At 41.4% G+C, this 22,118-nt stretch overlaps 1 protein-coding gene across 2 annotated transcripts in view; it reads left to right on the forward strand.

Annotated features, from left to right (window-relative positions):
• Nucleotides 1–22,118, forward strand: part of TPGS2 (tubulin polyglutamylase complex subunit 2) — a 66,956-nt gene that overhangs the window by 3,061 nt on the left and 41,777 nt on the right. For both annotated transcript variants that reach the window (XM_082354400.1, XM_082354401.1), the window contains exon 2: nt 13,619–13,698. In XM_082354400.1, the coding sequence (XP_082210526.1) occupies nt 13,619–13,698 (80 nt within the window). The remainder of the gene's footprint in view (nt 1–13,618; nt 13,699–22,118) is intronic.

Consider the following 22,118-nt stretch of genomic DNA (forward strand, 5'->3'; position numbering starts at 1 on the left):
ATCAAATCAAATATAGCTTGGGAAACCTTCAGCAAAAAGACTGATGCTGAGCATCATTTTCATACAGACACATACACATGAACATATGTAAATACATACATATAAGACTAAAAGGTGGGAGGAGAGTGGAAGAATGATGTACCAGTTGTTATCTATTATGACAAATTAAAAGGGCATTTGAAAGGGTATAAGTACAGTGTAACTGGTGGGCAGATTTCTTAGATGACCTCCAATGCCACCTACCTGTGTATAATACTTTACTCTTGAAAATGGGCAGGACCTGTGAAGATGATGAATGTCATTCTATGGCTTAGGTTACATTATATGACAAAGGCAAAGATTTTTTGGTGTATGTAATTGTAGTACCTAATCAGTTGACTTTGACTTAAAAGCGATATTATCCTAGGTAGGCCTGACCTAATCAGGTGAGCATTCTAAAAGAGGGTATAGAAGTCAGACAGATTTCCTCCTGGCTTTGAAAAACTAAGCTGCCATGTTGTGAGAGATCCTAGGAGAGGGCCAATAGCAAGGAACTGCGAGTGGCTTCTAGGAGCTGAGAGCAACCTCCTAGCTCATGGTCATCAAGAGAACAGGATCCTCAGTCCTACCACTGCTAAGTGTGGTAATTTGTTATGCAGCATAGAAAACTAGTACATATTTTATTACCTGGAAGTGGGTGCTGCTGTAACATATACCTATATGGAAGTGTCTTTGGAACTGGGAAGTGGGTGGAGGCTGGAGGAACTTTCAGGAACTTGATAAAGTCTAAATCACCATGAAAAGACTGTTAATAGAAATCTGGACTATAACAATATGGAGAATACTGCTGGTGAGGACTCAAGGAAATAGCATAATGGCAGAAATAAATCCTACCTTATTAGTAGTTACATTTAATGTAAATAAACTAGACACTCCCATGAGAAGGCAGAAATTGACATAAGACTTTAGAAAAACAAAAACATGATTCAAATATACCCAGTCTACAAGAGACACATTTTGTATTTAAAGACACAAATAGGTTAAAAGTGAAAAGATGGGGGAAAAATATACCATGCAAATAGAACCCAAAGTAGAGCTTGAGTGGCTATACTAATATCAGGCAAAATAATCTTTAAAACAAAGTTCATTATTAGAAACAAAGGAGGACAGTTCATAATGATAATAGGTGTCAATGCTCAGAAAGACAAAACAATTATAATCTATGTGCACCTACAAAGGCCCAAAATACATGAAGCAAAAACTGACAGGCTTGAAAGGAGAAGTAGACAATTCAACAATAATAGTTTGAGACTTAAACGCCCTACTTATAACAATGGATAAAACACCTAAGCAGAAAGTCAACAAGGAAATAGTAAACTTAAGCAATACTGTAAAACAACTATACCTAACAGACTTCCATAGAACACTTTACCCGAAAAGAGTAGAATAAAAATTCTTCTCAAGTACACATGGAGTAACCTCAAGAATAAACCATATGTTTGACAAGCTGAAATAAATTTTAAAGGATTGATATCATACAAAGTGTGTTCTCTGATGATAGAACACACCCAAACTGTGGGATAGAGTGAAAACATAAAAACAGAAATCAAACTTCCTCAACCTGATAAAGGGCATCTATGAAAAATCCTCAGCTAACATTATACTCAATGGTGAAAAACTGTATGATTTCCCATTAAAATCAGGAATAAGACAAATATTCATGGGATCCCCAGCACCACACCAGGTTTGACAGTTCACTAGGAGGATCACAGGACTTGGGAGACAGTCATGTTGTGATTTATTACAACAGAAGCAAAGGGAAAGGTGCATGTGGGGAAATCAAGGAAACCAGATGTAAGTTTTCAAGAATCCTCTCTCAGTGAAATCACATGGGACACAGTTGTTCCAGCAACGTGTGACAACACATCTGGAATGTTGTCTACTAGGGAAACTTATTTGAGCCCAGAAGTCCAGACCTTTTATTGGAAATCCATCATTCAGACATCCTCTACCTAGTATGTACCAAATTTGAGACTCCCGGCGGAAAGCTTGTGTTCAGCATAAACCATATTGTAACAACAGGTAGGTACAATGAGCCATTCTTTTTTTTTTTTAAATAAAGTGAGCCATTCTTACCAGGCAATGGTGGGAACCCTCCTGAAATCCAAGTTCCCAGATGGCAGCCAAGAACCAACCTTCCAAGCAGGCCTTTCTAAATATTGCAGTCTCAGGCATGCTGTGTTCACTCTTTTTTGCACAATAAGAACTCCCCTCTTCCAACTTCTATTCAGCATTTTACTGGAGATTCTAGTCAGAACGATTAGACAAGAAAACGAAAGACATACAATTTGGAAAGAAAAATAAAGAGCTATTTGCAGATAACATGCTCTTGTATATTAAAAAAGTCCTAAGAAATCCACCAAAAAAAGGGAAGAAACCCTACACATTAGTAATGAACAATCCAAAAATAAAACTACAGAAACAATTCAATTTACAATTGGGTCAAAACAGTAAAATACTTAGTAAAAAGTTAAATTAACAGAATTAAGGAGTAAACGAGCACATTAACAGAAGTGCATGACTTGTACACTGAAAACTACAACACATTATGTAAAGAAATTAAAGAACACCTAAATAAATTGGAAGACATCTCATGTTTATGGTTTGGAAGTCTTTACACTGTTAGAATCCCATACTCCCCAAATTGATGTAAATCTACAATCCCTATGAAAATGTCAGCTGCCTCTTTTGCAGAAATTGACAAATAACCCAGTCCTAAAATTAATATGGAAATGAAGGACACCCAGAATAGCCAAAACAACCTTGGAAAAGAGGAACAAAAGTTAGAGGACTTAAACTTCACTATTTGAAAATTTACTACACTTGGGATAATGAAAATGTTCTGCAGATGAATAGTGGTAATAGTTGCACAACAATGTGAGTGTACATAACTGTACACTTCAAAATAGTTAATATGGCAAATTTTATGTATATTTTACTATGATAAAAAAATTTACTCCAAAGCTACAATAGTCTTCACTGTGGCACTGGCATAAAGATAGAAATATAGATCAATGGAATAGGATTGAGACTCCAAAATTAAACTAACACATTTATGGTCCACTGATTTTCAACAAGGATGTCTGTACAACTCTGTGGGGGAAAAACAATCTTTTCAACAAATTGTTTTGTGACAACTGGATAGCCACATGCAAAAGAATGAAGTTGGACTCCTACCTCAATTCAAATACAAAAATTAACTCAAAATGGATCTTAGATATAAATGTAAGTGCTAAAACATAGGCCTTGGATTCGTTTTTAATGACTTTGGATTAAGCAATAGATTCTTAGATCTGACACCAAAAGTACAAGAAACAAACCAAAAAAAATAGATAAATTGGACTTCATCAAAATAAAAGATGTTTGTGCTTTTAAGGAGACCATCAAGAAAGTGAAAAGACATCCACAGAAAAGGAGAGACTTTTTGCAAATCACATATACAATGAGGGACTTTTGGGTGGAATCTATAAAGAACTCATACAACTCAACAAAAAAAAAGTCAAATAACCCAATTTAAAAGGATCTGAATAGATAAACATTTGTCCAAAGAAGATATACAAAGGCCAATAAGAACATGTAGAGATGGTCATCATTGATCATTAGGGAAATTCAAATCAAAACCATAGTGAAGGGCTTCCCTGGTGGCAGACTGGTTGAGAATCTGCCTGCCAATGCATGGGACACGGGTTCGAGCCCTGGTCTGGGAAGATCCCACATGCCGCGGAGCAACTAGGCCCGTGAGCCACAACTACTGAGCCTGTGCATCTGGAGCCTGTGCTCCGCAACAAGAGAGGCCGCGATGGTGAGAGGCCCGCGCACCGCGATGAAGAGTGGCCCCCACTTTCCGCAACTAGAGAAAGCCCTTGCACAGAAACGAAGACCCAACACAGCCATAAATAAATAAATAAATAAAATTTTTTAAAAAAACCATAGTGAAATACCACTTCACACCCACTAGGATGCGCATAATCAGAAAGACTGACCTAAGTGTTGGCAAGGAAGTAGAGAAACTGGGACACACATACACCACTGGTGGGAATGTAAAATGGTACTGTCACTTTGGAAAATAGTTTGGCACTTCCTCAAAAAGTTAAACATAGTTACCATATGACCCAGCAATTCCACTTCTGGTTATATACCCAAGAGAAATGAAAACATTTACATGCAAAAATATGTACACAAATGTTCTTAGAAGCATTATTTGTAATAAAGTAGAAACAGTCCAAATGTCCATCAGCTGATGAATGGGTCTAAAAAACGTGGTATATCTATACAATAGAAAATGTTGGCAATAGTAAGGAGTAAAGTACTGATACATGCTACAATATGGATGAACCTTGAAAACTAAATGAAAGAAGAGTTACGAAGCCCATGTGTTGCGTGATTTCATTTATATGATCTATAGTAGGCAAATCTATAGAGACTTAAAGTAAATTAGTGATTGCCAGAGGATGCTGGGAGTGGGAAATGGTACAAGGTTACTTTTTCAGGAAAGGATGCATAACTGTGAATATACTAAAAACCACTGAATTATATACTTTAAAAGGGTGAACTTTATGGTATGTGAGTTATATCTCAATAAGGCTTTTTTTTTTTTTAATAAAAAGGAATCCTAAAAACAGCCCTCCAAGATTTCCTGCACCAGGACTATGAAACTGATGAGATATAACACCTGTGATTTGTTGTGTTAAATGGCAAAAGGGAGATTATCCAGGTGAGCCTAATCTAATCACATGAGCCCTTTACAACATGCTGTTAACAGAAGGGGGAGTCAAAGAGATTTGAAACATGAAAGATTTGTTATGCTGTTGCTGCCTTGACGGTAGATGGGAACACATGGTAAAGAATACAGCTGAGAGTGGCCCCAGGTGACAGCAAGCAAGGAATGGAAACTTCATTGCTACAACCACAAGGAGTTGAATGCTGCCTGTAACAGGAATGGAAGATGACCTGGAGCACCAGATGAAAACAGAACAGCTGACACCTGAGCAGTCAGTGCACCTGGCTTACGGATTTCAGCCTCAGCAGAGAATCCAGTCATGCTGTGCCAGACTTCTGAGCTACACAACTGTGACCTGGGTGTTGTTTAAAGCTGCTAATTTGTGGTAATTTATCATGCATCAGTAGAAAATGATACATTCCCCCAAATATTTTAAAGAAAAGAACGAATGGTACCCATCTCAAAAAGAAATATAAGTGTAAATATAATACATGTAATTATAAAATATTAAGATAAAGCTGAGACCAGACATATCCCTCATAGCAACAAATATGAATGGGCTTAAGTCACTTAGTAATAGAAAAAGATTTTAAACCTAGCTTACAAAACCCAACTTTTTGCTGTTTCCCAAAACAACTAAAGCAAACTAATTCAGAAATATTAAACATGAAGAGACAGTTGGGGTCCCACAACTGTCCACAAGTTCAGTGATTCACTAGAAGGACTTACAGGATGCAGACAGGACTCCCAGCTATAGTTTATTATATCAGTCAGCTGGTGCCTGGGAATCTGACCTTTGACATATCAGGTGGCATCTAGAGGAAGCTGTGTATAGGCTTCTGCAGTTTTCCCTGCTGTGAGTGGTCACATAGAATACACTCCTTCCTTAAGCAGTGAAATGCTGCAATATGTGTGCAGTGTTTCTGCCCAGGGAAGCCTGCCTAAGACTCAAATTCCAGAGATTTTATTGGGGCCTGGTCAGGTAGGCAAAACAACCAGCCACAGCTATTGTTACCAACCCTTTGAGTTAGGCCCCAACAAGGGTCCTTCTGCCCAGTATCCTTAGAGCCAATAGAACGAGACCAAGTTTGGTTCAGAAGCAAAGGAAAGTTTTATTCTTTGGTCAAAGAATGGAAAGGTGCCAGCTCACACTCTAGAGTCCAGCTCTCCCTCATGGGCTGTGGGTGGGGCTGCTTTATAGGGTTCTAGTCAGTGGGGAGGGAAGGGGGTGGAGTTCTCACATGGCAGCACAGCTGTGCTGTTTGCACTCCAGATCGCAGTGCCAGGCGCAACCTCTGTGCACACGGCCTGCTGAGGCCATCTTGAGTTGAGGTGTTGTGCACAGAGGTGCACACAGTCCATTGAGGTGTCTGCACAGCCATTTTGCACCAGGAGCTCTGGTCTGAGGTGCTGGGTGCGAGGCCTCTGCACACAGTACCCTATGAACAAGTGAAACAAGATGAAGCACAAAGGAAAAAGAAAAAGCTTAGACTTTATTACCCAGATTTTATTTTTTATTTCCTGGGAATTGTTAATTCCGGCTTTGCGGGTGACAAACCCCCCCTGCTTTTTGTCCTGCTCCTCATTCTCGAGGGGCGCTGAGGGGTGCAGGTCTGTCTTCTGTAACTACTTCCTGCTGATTTGAGGCATTGTCATCACCCCAGGTGGAGGAGTGGAAGTCCCCAGCTGCCTTTAGATCTGTGTGGTTGTCCCCAGGCCTTGGCCCTGTTTGTAGCCCTGAGCAACCACCATTTGTCTAACATTTTGGAGACAAAGGACTTCAGACAATTTAAGATACATGGCCTGAGAGAACAGTGGTTACATGTCAAATGACAAGAGAATAATGGTGACATGTCAAATTTTTCCTAAAAATGAAAGTATCTCGGTCTTCGGCCTGTGGGCAAGTCTGCCCTGATGTCAAGGCTCAGTGCCAGGGCTGCGTCTCCCTGGTCATCCTTTGGTTGTTTTACAGGAGAAAAGCTTAGGGTCTTAGAGAGGATCACACGAGTGGTCGGGGGGCCATTGACCCAGGTTGTCTCTCTACAGGTTGGGGCTCGGGGGTCTCTTCCCTTGAGTGTAACATCCCCATGGAGTGATCCCTGCAACTTCAGGGCAGAGTGGGTGGTTAGGGTCACCAAGTGGATTCTTTTCCACTTAGCCATGAGCTGATCTTGCAGCTGCTGTTTTTTGAGATCTTTAGGTTCACCCAGGCTCCTGGCCAGAAGGGGTGGAGGGCCAGGTCAGTGGGTGTGGGCAGCACCTGGTCACCATCTTCTGTGAGAGCTTTCATTATTTCTCCTACCTGGAGGGCATGCTTGAGTTGTTTCATTTCAAGGGGGCTAAGGTGTCGCTTCTCTTGGACTTGGGGAATGGGTCTACCGTACATGAGTTCAAATGCACTTAACTTTAATTATCCCTTGGGGTAACCACATGCAGAGCAGGCCTATCGAAAGCAACTTAATCCAGTTTTCTTGAGGGTCCTAACATAGCTTGGCTAAGGCTGATTGGACCTTGAGTTTCAAGGTCTGATTGGATCTCTGTCCTTGATGATTGGGGTCTCCAGACTGAGTGCAAGGTCCATTTTATGCCCAGGGCACTCATTACCTCCTTCGTCACTTGAGACACCAATGCTGTACCATTATTGCTTTGCAGGGATCTTGGGACCCCAAACCTGGCGATTATATCTTTTAGTAATGCCTTAGCCACTTCAGCTGCCATTTCAGTTCTAGCAGGGAATGCTTCTATCCACTCAGAAATTGTGTCTACTAGCACCAAGAGATACCTGAAATTGCCCAGTACTCTCGGCATGACGGTGAAATCAATCTGCTAGTCTTCTCCAGGATATGTCCCTCTGGTCTGAATGGGCCTTGTCTGGGGGCCTCTGGAGGGTCTTGTTTTGGGGGTTGTTCATTGTGCAGATGGGGCATGTCTCATCTATCTGACTGATTATACTTTTCATGCCAGGAGTTACCATGAGCTCAACTAACCAATTATATAGGGCTTCCCTCCTGTAGTGAGTCTTTTGATGAGCCTCTCTGATGGCTTGACAAGCTACAGTTTGGGAAAAGAAGTATTGACCATGTTCATTAGTTAGCCACCCATGGCCTCCTAGATCTCTGTTGAAGCCCAATTTTCAGTCTTTGTCTAATTTTGTAGATTTTGTACAGTCTTTGTGTAGATTGGGGAATAATTGGATGGATCTGGCCTTTGAGGTATGAGGGGTAGTTGCCAAGTTACAGGTTCTAGGGCCACCCTTGCGTCCACTTTGTTTCCGTTTATTATCTCTGTATTCCCTTTTCGTGAGGCCTACAATGAATCACTGCCACCCGTTTTGGAAGCTGTACTCCTTCTACGAGCTTCAGTATGCTTAAGCCACGTTTCACCTGTTTATTCCCTGCAGTAAACATACCTTGTTCCTTCCAGCTAGCCCTGTATGTGGGTAGGATGACATACACATACCCGGGAATCTGTGTAAACATTTAAGATTTTCCCTGCCCCGTGCTCTAGGGCTCAGGTGAGGGCTATCAACTCCACCTTTTGGGCGGAAGTCCCGGTGGGGGGACAGGGGTGGGTAGCTTCTCACTTCTATTACTTGGGTGTGGGAGGTTACTGCATGTCCCACCAGCCTTTTCTCCTCTCTCATAAAACTGCTCCTGTCTGTGAGCCATTCCTCTTTGGAATTTGGGAGAGGCTTACTTCCTAAGTCGGGGCAACTGGAATAGATTGTGTCTGTGGTTTCTATACGATCATGCTCCAGGGGCCCTGTTTCTGTGGGTAGCAGGGTGGCAGGATTTAGTGTGTGACAGGTTTTTGTGGTAGCCACTGGGTGGTCTAAAGGCATAGCCTGAACTTGAATCAACCTTCCAGGGGATAACTATTCTGTTCCCTTAGAACTTCCTAAAACCTGAACCTGGTGTGGAGTCAAGCTGAAACGTCAGGTGCAGCCATTTTGCACTAGGAACTCTGGTCTGAGGTGCCAGGTACAAGGCCTCTGCACGCAGTACCCTATTAAGGAAGTGAAACTAGACCAAGGCCAAAGGAAAAAAAAAGATTAGACTTTACCTTATTATCCAGATTCTATTTTTATTTCCTGGGAATTGTTAATGAGCTTTGCCCATGACACTATGGAAATTTTAGACTCCCAAAAGGATAGCAGATGTTTATTGGTTTAGCCAAAGATGGGCAAAACAGCCTTATCAATGTAGAACACATGCAAAGGCCAGATTGCCAGGCACCAGCTACAAGTGAACCCACAAGCTGGTCCTTCTAAAGAGATTAACCTCAGGTTGGCTATGTGCAGTCTACCCTACTCCACCCCCAGCCCTCCAGATGCCTCACCTTCAAGCCCTGGCTTCATGTATTCTCCTTACCCAGTTCTTTGATTTGTGTAATAAACTGTTAACTTGTTCTCTTTGAATAATCGTATGTAGTCTTAAGTTTTCTTTTCTGACTCTAAAGACCTTCAGTGTCATATCTTGGATTCCAAAACCTCTCACACTTTTTTGTCTGGCTCCTTGGCCACAATTTTTAAACCATATAAATGACCACTTCCTCTGACCTGCACACATTCACTTGTCCTGAAAGTGAACTTACAGATGCAAACTGTCTGTGTCTCTCAGGGTTCTTAGTGGCAGACCATAGAGTACATAGCTAGTTTAAGGCTAGAAGTGCACTCTAGCTAGTTAAGGCAGAAAGGGCTTGATTAAGGGGCATCAGCCCATAAAATCATTGGAAGATTAAGCGGAACAGATTCTAAGCTGAGAACCAAACTGAAAAGGGGATGCTAAGTGGGGCGTACCTGCAGCTAGTGTGGTTAGGAAGCTGCAGAATTGAGAAGTTGCTGCTGCTTCTGCCACACGACAACTCTCAACCCCATGAGATCAAAATACCTTTGCAACTGTGACTGTGAAAAGAGCCAGTCTCCCCATGTGCCCCTCTACCTCACCTGCTCATTCCCTCCTTCAAGGTTTTATGGGAGCCGGTTTCCCTGCAGAAAGCTTGGCCTCCAGAGGGTGCCTAGCTGCAGTGGAATCTGGGAAATGTAGTCTTTAGCCAGCCAGTCTCTAAAATACAGGAAAGCACACTGGAAGGAGCAGGAGTAGGTGTTACTTAAGCCAATCCGCAGGAATGGCCATGTCGTCCTTCAAGGCCCAGATCAACTGTGCATAGTTTGTGACAGCAGGTCCTCACTGAGTACCTCAGAGATTATTGACTCAGCGACTGTTTTCTCCTAGGCAGTCTGTTCCACTTATTTATTCCTGGGTAATAAACCACCACAAAACAGTGGTTTGAAACAGCAGTTTACTGTCTCTCCCAGTCCTGTGGGTTGACTAGGCCCAGGTGGGACTATTCTCATTTCGAGTCTCTCAAGTGTATGCAATGAGATAGCAGATGGAGCTGGAATTATCTGATGGCTCAACTAGGCTGGAAGTCCAAGATGGCTTCTGCACTCACATGTCTGGCCCCTCCGTGCTCCTCAGCATGGCCTCTCTGTCCAGAAGAGTAGCTTGGATTTAGTATGTGACGGTCCAGAGCAAAAAGAGGAAACGGGAACCTGCCAGTCCTCTTGAAGTCCAAAACTTGCATGGTGTCTCTTCGCCGTATTTTATTGGTCAAGGCAGTCACAGGCTAACCCCTGTTAACGTCTCATCACAGAGGCAGAGAAATAGACTTCACCTTTCATTGGGGAGCTGGTGTGGGCAGGGAGTAAAGGAAGGAAGTGATAGCACCCAACTTTGGAGTAGGTTACCACAGAGAGTTTTCATCTGTGGCATGTCATAGTTACCTAGAGCAGACTGTGCCGTGTCTGAAGACCTTCATATCTTCATTCAGTATTTCATTTCATACTCTGCCATACAGATTATTCCAGCCAGGCAGCTCACAAATGCTTGTCATTGGTCACAAAGGCAAGAGAGTAGGGATGGCTATATCTAGTCAGATACTACTTCTCATGTGGCATATTAATAAACCAAACACAACTTGTTATTGCTGTTGCTTTCTAAACATCCTCATGATGTTTTTGGTTATCTGTGGTATTATGATTTATAATAAACATATATTTAGACTTCATCCCTGTTTCAGGCAGAGTTCCTAAAACCCCTCGAATTTCCTAAGTGATAGGAGAAAAGAAAGTGTCTTTTGTTATGTTAATGAGGTGACTTTTGGAAAGTCCTTGGGTAACCTAAAGATGGGGCTGGTTCCCAAGGGAACCAACCAGGATTAGAGGGCTGGAACTTTCACTCCCCCACCTGATTTCCAGGGAGGGGAGAGAGGCTGGAGGTTGAGTCATTTGCCAAGGGGCCAGTTATTTAATCAAGCATGCCTATGTAATGAAGCCTCCATAAAAAACCAAAAGGAGAGGGTGCAGAGAGCTTTCAGACTGGTTAGCCAGACACTTACTCATGTCACTGTGCCAGGCCCCAAACTCAACGAGGACAGAAGCCCCTTTGTTCAGGACCTTGCCCTATGTATCTTATCTCCCTGTTGATCTGTAATATCCTTTATAATAAACCAGCAACCTGGTGAGTAAAGGGGTTTCCTGACTTCTCTAGCAAACTAATCAAACCCAGGGAGGGGATCACAGGAACCCCTGATTTATAGCCAGTCTGTCAGAAGCACAGGTAACACCCTGGACCTGCAATTAGCATCTGAAATAAGGGCAGTTTTGTGGGACTGAGCTCTTAACCTGTGGGATCTGATACCTTCTCCTGGTAGATAGTGTCAGGATTGAGTTGAATTGTAGGACACCCAGCTGGTGTCTGAGAATTGCTTGGTGGTGAGGGGAAAACTTCCCCTCATGTTGGAATTAGCTACTAAGGCAACATGGTAGCAAAAGCATTAGGCTTGGTATCTGAGGCTGTGGTCAGAGATTTAGTTCTGTGAGATTATTTAATAAAGTCATGATGCCTGCTTCACACGATTGTTGAAAGAGTAAATGAGATAACTTATACCAGTTCCCAGAAATAGAGCATTATACAAATGGAATTTATTGTGCGTCTCTCTCTTCCTCATCCCCAGCACCTCCTCCTCATCAGTGCTGAAGTATTGGGTAGCAGAGTCTTTGCAGTGGGTACTTCCTAAGCAACTTGTTATATGAAAGTTTTTAAAGTCAGTACGTTGACCAGTTGTCCTATCCCGGAGGTGTTCAAAGGTTGAAAATGAAATGTTCTCATCTGAACTGTATCACAGCAGTTCTGTCTGAGCCTGTAGCCCCTCCACGTAGGTCTGTTATAAACTGAAGAATGGTGTGTTTGTGTCTGTCTCAGCTTATTGATAGTGATGCTGTTGGCTAGGAATACCTGAGGCACTCACCTCGGTCTGTACTACTTGGATGAGCTCTACAGACATTTCCCTGACTGGAGCTGATATTGTGGCTGGACCAGCCATTGTGGTTTTTATTATGATTGAAGATACACCTCAGCAACAACTGTCAGGGAACTTTGAAAACAATTTTTTTATTACGCACAGGCCCTGGAGGATACATGGTATGCCCAGGGCCACACAGCCAGGTAGCTGGGAGTGAGCAAGCAGAGCTGGGTCTTTGTCTTTATTAGGGTCCCAGGACTTGGTGTCTAGGGTTTTGTGGGTTCACTCTTTATTGGTGAATTTAAAACATAAGAGCAAGAATTAAGGCATGAGAAGGGAAAAGGTGGGTGACCACTCAAGTGGTCAGTTACCCAGGGCTTTCTAAAAGGGGAACTTCATGGGTGGGGGTGGCCTGGTTCCTTACCTAGTTACTTAGTTAGTAGCTGTGTCATACAGCTGGCAATTTGTTTATTCAAGATGGATGTATTTGAAATGGATGCCTCAGCAAAACTTAATGTCAGGCACTTACATTAGCTGTGTGTCCTCTTGCAACCCTAGACACTACATTGCCCTGTGAGTATAGTCAGATGACATCCCTGTGTAACCAGCTGGTTTGTTGGCAAGGAATTCTATATTCTTCTGTCTCACTGCAGGTGGAGTGGTAGGTTGCTAAGACTGATTAAAGCTAGACTCTGCATTTGCGTAGGATGACTGCTTTAAAGGGCTGTGCCAAGGGCCATGTAGTGACTTCTGCACATGATCTTCATTTCTCAACTAGACCCATACTTGGAGTCAGAGGCTTGGCTCTGTGGCTTTACCTCTCAGGCTCAGTATCCTTGCTGTAAAATTGAATAATGACATTTATTAGTCACTATCTTGGCTTTGGTGGAGCAGTGCCAAATAGGACCACCCTTGAAGGGACAAGACAGTGTCTTCCATCCTAACCAATCATGGGGATAGCAAGGACTCACCCCAGGTCAAATGGCTTGAAGCTCACAGTGGTTTTCTAACACAGTACCATGCTTCCCAACATATTAGGAAGACACTGAACAGAAGGCAGAAGAAAAATTGTATATATGGTACTTTTTGCTTTTCCAAAGAACCTTCATTTCTGTTTCCTCTGCTTCGCTTATCAAGGAAAGTATTATTGTAATTCTTGTCTTACTAAATGCAAAGGGAAGTGAGCACTCATGTAAGGTTACACAACTAGTGAATGCATAAAGCAAGACTAGGATAGGTGGAGTCCAGAATTCTTATCTGGTATATTGGACTATTGCTGCATCCCAAGATTTGAGCCTTCAGAAAACTTGAGGGAAACTTTATGATACATAGAAAGGATTGTGGCATAATTATTACCAGGAAGACTACATGGTCTTAGGTTATAGGACCAAGTGCCTTTGAGGGACCAATTGCTTTCCTCACAGGGGTAACAAATGCTCCTCAGAGGGATCTGGTATTCCTAGAGCAGTCTTCAAGAGCTAGTCAACCTCTAGTGTAGAAATATGTGAGAATGGACCAACTGCAGCTCTACAGACTCTCTATTTCCTCTTTCAGAATCATCCCCAGGTGTGACAGAGGTGACCATCATAGAAAAGGCACCTGCTGAACGTCATATGATTTCTTCATGGGAACAAGTAAGTGTTGCCCTGTTGAATCCTCACCTCCCAACAAAGGGAGGTCAACTCAAATGCCCCTGAGAAGGAAAGATTGGACAGGAAACCTATTCTTATCTCAGACCACAGCCACCTTCAAGGTAGAGTTCACCTTTCTCTCTGTCCCTGCTCAGGCCATTTAACACTCCCTTCCATTCCATGCCATCTCCCCACCACAGAGCAGCTCCTCTGAGCCTGTCCTATGCAGGCAGTGGAACGTTTGAAGTTGTATATACAACAAAGCTGAAAATCCAGCGAGGAAAGGAAGAATTAAATGTTAATAAGCATGCGGGGCAGAACGTGGTTAAATGTTGCAGAGAAGTATCAATACTAACCAGATTAATAGCGAATGCTTTCCAACCCTCCTCTGAACTTCCATTCATTCATTTATTCAGTAAACGTTTTAAGCCCCTAAAATGGGCCAGGCATTGTGCTTGATGTTGAGTCCTGGAGATTCAGTGATAATCAAAAAAGAGCACAGTGTCTTACCTCTTGATCCTACTGTCTTAGGCATAGTATAAGTCATTCCAAGTATAATTACAAAGCAGATCAAGTTCTGTGAAAGAGAGGTAAAGGGAGCATTGTGAGGAGGCCTGACCTAGTCTGGAGGTTGAGAAACGTTTTTCCCAAAGAAGTTATGAGAAGTTGTTAACCAGATAGGTGAGATCTGGGAAGAAGGGGCTTTTAGCCTGTGTGAAGTCTTCAAGATAGGAAGGACTACTTTTTTCGAGAGCATAAAGAAGGTCCATGTAGCTAGAGCACAGGAGAACAAGGGAGAGAGGTTGACCAGGACCAGGACATGCAGGGCTTCGTAGATCATCAGGATTTTGTTCTTTATCTTGGGAGAAAAGGGGAGCCACTGAAATGTTTTAAGCAGAGAAGTCAGATTTCTGCCTTGGAAAATCCCTGTGGCTGAGTAGCAGCAAGTGGATTTGACGAGGGAGCAAGAAGTTACCTTGCCATTTAGTGAGTGCTGCTAACACACATCAGATAAGTTATTTCATGGAACCCTCAAGATAATCCCGCAAGATAGGCATTGATAACCTCTGTGTTACAGATGAAGGAGCTGAGGGTCAGAGAGGTCAAAGAATTTGTCCTGGGCCACATAGCTACCAAGTGGCAGAGCCTGAATGTGAACTCAGTTGTCTGCCTCTAAGCACATGCGCTTTCTGCTCTGGCAGACTGCCCCTCCTATAGAGGGCAACACTGTGGCAGCCTTGCCCTAGCCAGCCAAGCAGCCCACAGGTATGTGGACATGTTCAGTCCCTGCCAACAGCGCTCACTCTCCCAGGGCTGAGCCAGTAGCAGCTTCACTGGAATCTCAGTAACTGGTAATCAAGGTTTCTCTCCATGACCTCAGCTCAGCAGCACCTCAACGTTTATCATGGGCTCACTCAACTCCCACTCCCATTTTCACTCACAGCGCATAAGAGGAAATGGAATTCCAGAGCAACATCTATCTGTTAAACTCTTACTGGCTGATCAGTCCTGGTGCAGCTGTGGCTATGTCAGCCTGGCCTGTTGACATTGTTGATTACATCCCTCCTGATCCTTAACAGGCTTAAGTCAGCCCTTTAGGGAGAACAGCCTCCGGACTCTTTTTAAGAATAAGATTCTGAGGTGTTTCTGTCTGTTGAAGAAGAGACTCCTGGCTTAGAAACCCAGTCATAGACCTGGATGGGAGAATGAGAGGACAGGAATGCATTGTCTGGGGTGGAACGCCATTAAGGCTGTGTCATATTATGTCACTTATTTATTGAGATAATTTCTGAGGCATATTCTTCCTGTGTCTTATACCAGATATTCCCCAGAATTCTCTAAGATGACTTCACCCATTTGTTCCAGTTTTACTTATGATATTGTAGCTTATTCATTGGAAGTATGCCTTCCATGTCTGCTTTTCAGGGCTAGAGTCTACATCCGGTGTCATTGGGATCTAATCTGCCTCCTGGACAAGACAACTTTTTTGGGTTCCCATTTAGCTTAGACTGACATTGAGGAGAATACAGTTGTAGAGCTGAGTAAATAGTCATCAGCAGTCTGAAAGAATCAAAGGGCACGCACGAGAAAAAGAGATTTTTAACTAACCGAGATAGCCAATGGAACATTTTCTTCAGACATACTCAGTTGGGGGAAGTTTTGTGAAAGCACCTACAATAATAAGATACATAGATTTGGATATCTCAGACCTAAGTACAGTAAAATATGCCATATCTGAAGTATCAGTACAAACAGTATTAGGATCAGTAACGTAAAAATTCACTTGAGCAGTTGGCATGTCTGAGCTTTATGAAGGGCTATGAGGTGCTTGAAAGCTAACATATGAACACAGACGATAGGAGTTTTGGATGGGTACTTTTATGTTTTTATATAACACTTTTTCTGATTATACTAAACAAAAAAAATGGTGACCATAGAAAATTTGGAAAATACAAAAAATGATTTTTAAAAATGAAAAGTCCTTTAGGATCTTACCACTTAGGAGGTAACCACTGTTAGTGTAATTTTAGCTGTGGGTGGATGGTGGGTAATGGGTAGTGGTCCAGGAAGCCCCCTAAGAGCCCGTGAATGGAAAGTGGTCCATGGACTCCTTGAAATATGTGTTAATTTATGAAGTATGTACATTTTTCTGTGGAAAGATCTTCAGATTCTGAAAGGGGCTCATAACCCCATAAACCTTAAGAACATGTTTTTGTATGTTTTTTTTTTTACACTCAAACTAGAGGCAATATACTATGTGCCGTTTTGTCGCTTAAGCAATGGAGAGCAGAAGTTTTGGTCTGAAACTTACCCACCCCACTTCTTCACCCGAGGGTTAACTGAAGAGCACATTTCCACAGGAGCAAGCTAGGCAGGGCTCCTCTGACTCGTGCCTGCTCCCAGAAGTACCTGTACCAGAGGAGCAGGAGGGTCCCAAGGAGCTGGTAAGTCTCTTCTCTAGGGGACTGACCCTTGAGAACTGTGTCCTTGGAGACGGCCCAGCCAGAGCACAGCCATCATGTGGTAAACCTGCTGTCTACAGCTGCATCTATATAGCCAGATAATATTTTTTCCTTCCAAGAAGAGGCCCACTGCCTCTGCCCTGCCCTCTGGGAAGCCCATTGAGATAAGATAATAGTAAGGCTATGGAGGCACTGATGTGAGGAAAACAGCCTAGAGTAGGAGTCTTGTGCCAGCTCAGGCCCTTGGCTAAATATCATAACTTCTCTGTGTCCCCTGTTCATCATCCATAAAATAAGTGGTTTGACATTAGTGTTATTCTTTTTAAATTTTATTGAAGTATAGTTGATTTACAATGTTGTGTTAATTTCTGCTCTACAGCAAAGTGACTCAGTTATACATATGTATTCTTTTCCATTATGGTTTATAACAGGATATTGAATATAGCTCCCTGTGCTGTACAGTAGGACCTTGTTATTTATCCATCCTAGATACACTAGTTTGCATCTGCTAATCCCAAACTCCCAGTCCTTCTCTCCCCCCTTGCCTCCCCCCTTGACAATCTGTTCTCTATGTCTGTGAGGCTGTTTCTGTTTCATAGATATGTTCATTTGTATCATATTTTAGATTCCACATATAAGTGATACCGTATGGTATTTGTCTTTCTTTTTCTGACTGATATGATAATCTCTAGGTCCATCCACATTGCTGCAAATGGCATTATTTCATTATTTATAGCCAAGTAATATTCCATTGTGTGTATGTATGTGTGTGTGTCTCTCTCTCCCTCTCTCTCTCTCTCTCTCTCTCTCTATATATATATAGAGAGAGAGAGAGACACACATACACACCACATCTTCTTTATCCATTCATCTGTCAATGGACATTTAGGTTGTTTCCATGTCTTGGCTATTGTAAATAGTGCTGCTATAAACATACGAGTGCATGTATTTTTTGAATTATATTTTTTTCTGGGTATATGCCCAGAAGTGGGATTGCTGGATCATATGGCAACTCAATTTTTAATTTTTTGAGGAACCTCCATACTGTTTTCCATAATGGCTGCACCAATTTACATTCCCACCAGCAGTGTAAGAGGGTTCTCTTTTCTCCACCCCCTCTCCAACATTTATTATTTGTAGACTTTTTTTTTTTTTTTAATTTTTGGCTGCATTGGGTCTTTGTCGCTGCACGCTGGCTTTCTCTAGTTGTGGCGAGTGGGGGCTTCTCTTCATTGCGGTGCGCGGGCTTCTCATTGAGATGGTTTGTCTTGTTGTGGAGCACGGGCTCTAGGCGCGTGGGCTTCAGTAGTTGTGGCACACAGGCTCAGTAGTTGTGGCTCATGGGCTCTAGAGCACAGGCTCAGTAGTTGTGGTGCACGGGCTTAGTTGCTCCGCGGCATGTGGGATCTTCCCAGAACAGGGCTTGAACCCCTGTCCCCTGCATTGGCAGGCAGATTCTTAACCACTGCACCACCAGGGAAGCCCTGGAGACTTTTTGATGATGGCCATTCTGACCAGTGTGAGGTGGTACCTCATTGTAGTTTTGATTTGCATTTCTCTAATAATTAGTGATGTTAAGCAGCTTTTCATGTGCCTATTGGCCATCTGTATGTCTTCTTTGGAGAAATGTCTATTTATGTCTTCTGGCCGTTTTTCGATTGGGTTGTTTGTTTTGTTGTTTTTGAGTTGTATGAGCTGTTTGTATATTTTGGAAATTAAGGCCTGTCAGTCACATTATTTGCAAATATTTTCTCCCAGTCCATAGGTTGCCTTTTCATTCTGTTTATGGTTTCCTTTGCTGTGCAAAAGCTTTTAAGTTTGATTAGGTTCCATTTATTTATTTTTGCTTTTATTTCTATTGTTTTGGGAGACTGACCTAAGAAAACATTGGTACGATTTATGTCAGAGAATGTTTTGCCTATATTCTCTTCTAGGAGTTTTGTGGTGTCATGTCTTATGTTTTTAAGTCTTTAAGCCATTTTGAGTTTATTTTTATGTATGGTGTGAGGGTATGTTCTAAAATCATTGATTTACATGTGGCTGGCTGTCCCACTTTTCCAACACCACTTGCTGAAGAAACTGTCTTTACTCCATTATATATTCTTGCCTCTTTTGTTGAAGATTAATTGTCTGTAGGTGTGTGGGTTTATCTCTGGGCTCTCTATTCTGTTCCATTGATCCATATGTCTGTTTTTGTGCCAGTCCCATGCTTTTTGATTGCTATAGCTTTGTAGTATTGTCTGAAGTCTGGGAGGGTTATGCCTCCTGCTTTGTTCTTTTTCCTTAGGATTGCTTTGGCAATTATGGGTCTTTTACGGTTCTATATAAATTTTAGGATTATTTGTTCCAGTTCTGTGAAAAATGTCATGGGTAATTTGATGGGGATCACATTGAATCTGTAGATTGCTTTGGGTGGTATGGCCATTTTAACAATATTAATTCTTCTAATCCAAGAGCATGGGATATCTTTCCATTTCTTTGAATCATCTTCAATTTCCTTTACTAGTGTTTTGTAGTTCTCAGCATATAAGTTTTTCACCTCCTTGGTGAGGTTTATTCCTTTTTTTTTTTTTGGATGCAATTTTAAAAGGGACTGTTTACATTCCCTTTCTGATATTTCATTGTTAGTGTAAAGAAATGCAACTGATTCCTGTATGTTAATCTTGTATCCTGCTACCTTGCTGAATTTGTTTATCAGTTCCAGTAGTTTTTATGTGGAGTCTTTAGGGTTTTCTATATATAGTATCATGTCATCTGCATATAATGACACTTTTACCTCTTCCCTACCAATCTGAATACCTTTTATTTCTTTTTCTTGTCTGATTGCTGTGGCTAGGACTTCCAATACTATGTTGAAGAGAAGTGGTGAGAGTCAGCATCCTTGTCTTATTCCAGAATTTAGCAGGAAAGCTTTCGGCTTTTCACCATTGAGTATTATATTGGCTGTGGGTTTGTCGTAAATAGCTTTTACAGTAAGTCCCCTACATATGAACGAGTTCCATTCCAAGAGCGAATTCATAAGTCCAATTTGTTCATAAGTTCAACAAAGTTAGCCTAGGTACCCAACTAACACAATCAGCTATATAGTACTGTACTATAACAGGTTTATAATACTTTTCACACAAATAATACATACATAAAAAACAAACACAAAAAATAAAGAAAACATTTTTAATCTTACAGTACCTTGAAAAGTAAAGTAGTACAGTACAACAGCTGGCATACAGGGCTGGCATCGAGTGAACAGGCAAGAAGAGTTACTGACTGGAGGAGGAAAAGGAGGTGGGAGATGGTAGAACTGAAGGATCATCAGCAATAGGAGATGAGGGCAAGCTGCAAATTCACTCACACCTGATGTTGATGGCATAGGTTCTGGCTTTTTGCTGGATTCAATTCTATCCACCTTCTTGAAAAAATGGTCCAGTGATGTCTGGATAGTACCTCTTTTTTTCTCATCATAGATGGCCCAGTAGCACTGGATTGCATTCTGAATGGCTGCTGCAGCCTTCGTGTACCATTCTGTGTTCGGGTCCCTTGCCTCAAAAACTAACAGTGCCTCCTCAAATAGAACTAATTTATGTGATTGGACATGCAAATGCATGTTTGCATCTTTGAAAGTTCGCAACTTGAAGGTTTGTATGTCGGGGACTTACTGTATTATGTTGAAATATGTTCTCTACCCACTTTGGTAAGAGTTTTTATCATAAATGGATGTTGAATTTTATCAAATGCTTTTTCTTCATCTATTGAGATGATCATGTGGTTTTTGTCTTTTGTTATGTGGTGTATCATGTGGTTCAACACACGCAAATCACATTGATTGATTTGTGTTTGCTGGAACCATCCTTGCGACCCTGGGATGGATCCAATTTGGTTGTGGTGTATGATCTTTTTTATGTGTTGTTGGATTGGGTTTGCTGATATTTTGTTGATAATTTTTGCATCTATATTCATCAAAGATATTGGCCTGTAATTTTCTTTTTTTGTAGTGTCTTTGTCTGGTTTTGATATCAGGGTCATGGTGACTTCCTAGAATGTCTTCGGGAGTGTTCCTGCCTCTTCAATCTTTTGGAAGAATTTGAGAAGGATCAGTATAAGTTCTTCCTTGTATGTTTGGTAGAATTTGCCTGTGAAGCCATCTGGCCCTGGACTTTTGTAGGGAGGTTTTGTTTTTTTTTTTATTACAGATTCTATTTCACTTCTAATCATCAGTCTGTTCAAGTTATCTATTTCTTCTTGATTCAGTTTTGGTGGGCTGTATGTTTCTAGACAGTTGTCCATTTCTTCTAGGTTGTCGAATTTGTTGACGTATAATTGTTCATATAATTGATATATAATTGTTTGCTTATAGTTTTTTGTATTTCTGAGGTATCAGTAGTGATTTCTCCTCCTTCATTTCTTATTTTGTTTATTTAAGTCTTCTCTCTTTTCTTCTTGGTGAGCCTGGCCAGAGATATGTCAATTTTGTTTGCCCTTTCGGAGAACCAGCTCTTGGTTTTTATTGAGTTTTTTTTCTATTGTTTTTTAATCTCTATTTATTTCCTCTCTGAACTTTATTAGCTCCTTCCTTCTGCTGAGTTTAGGTTTTGTTTTGTTCTTCTTTTTCTAATTCTTTTAGGTGTGGGTTAGGTTGTTTATTTGAGACTTTTCTTGTTTCTTAAAGGCCTGTGTTGCTATGAAATTCACTCTAAGAACTGCTTTTGCTGCGCCCCATAGATTTTGTATAGTTGTGTTTTCATTGTCATTTGCCTCAAGGTAGTTTTTAATTTCTTCTTTAAATTAATCATTGACCCATTGGTTTTTAAATAGCATGTTGTTTAGTCTCCATGTAATTGTTTTTTTTTTCTCATTTCTTTTTCTGTGTTGATTTCTAGTTTCATGCTGTTGTGGTCAGAAAAGATGCTTGAAATAGTTTCTATACTCTTAAATTTGTTGAGGTTTGTTTTGTGCCCTAGTGTGTGGTCAATCCTAGAGAATGTTCCTTGTGCACTTGAAAAGAATGTGTATTCTGCTTTTTTTTGGATATAATGTCCTGAAAATATCAATTAAGTCTAACTGTGCTATTGTATCATTTAAGATCTCTGTTACCTTGTTGATTTTCTGTCTCAAAGGTCTGTCCATTGATGTGAGTGTATTCCCATCAATTTCTCGCTTTATGTCTGTTAGTAATTTTTTATGTATTTGGGTGTTCCTATATTGGGTGTATATATGTTGACAAGTATAATATCCTCTCCTTGTATTGATCCTTTTATAATTATATACTGTCCTACTTTATCTTTCCTTATAGCCTTTGTTCTAAAGTCTATTTTGTCTGATGTGAGTAGTGCAACCCTGCTTTCTTGTCATTTGTTTGCGTGAAATATCTTTTTCTACCCCCTCACTTCAATTTTTGTGTGTCCTTTGTCCTAAAGTGGGTCTCTTGTAGGCAGAATAATGTAGGCTCTTGTTTTTTTTTATCCA

The sequence above is a fragment of the Balaenoptera borealis genome (genome assembly GCF_965194805.1).
Source record: "Balaenoptera borealis genome assembly, chromosome: 14".
Lineage (NCBI taxonomy): Eukaryota > Metazoa > Chordata > Mammalia > Artiodactyla > Balaenopteridae > Balaenoptera > Balaenoptera borealis.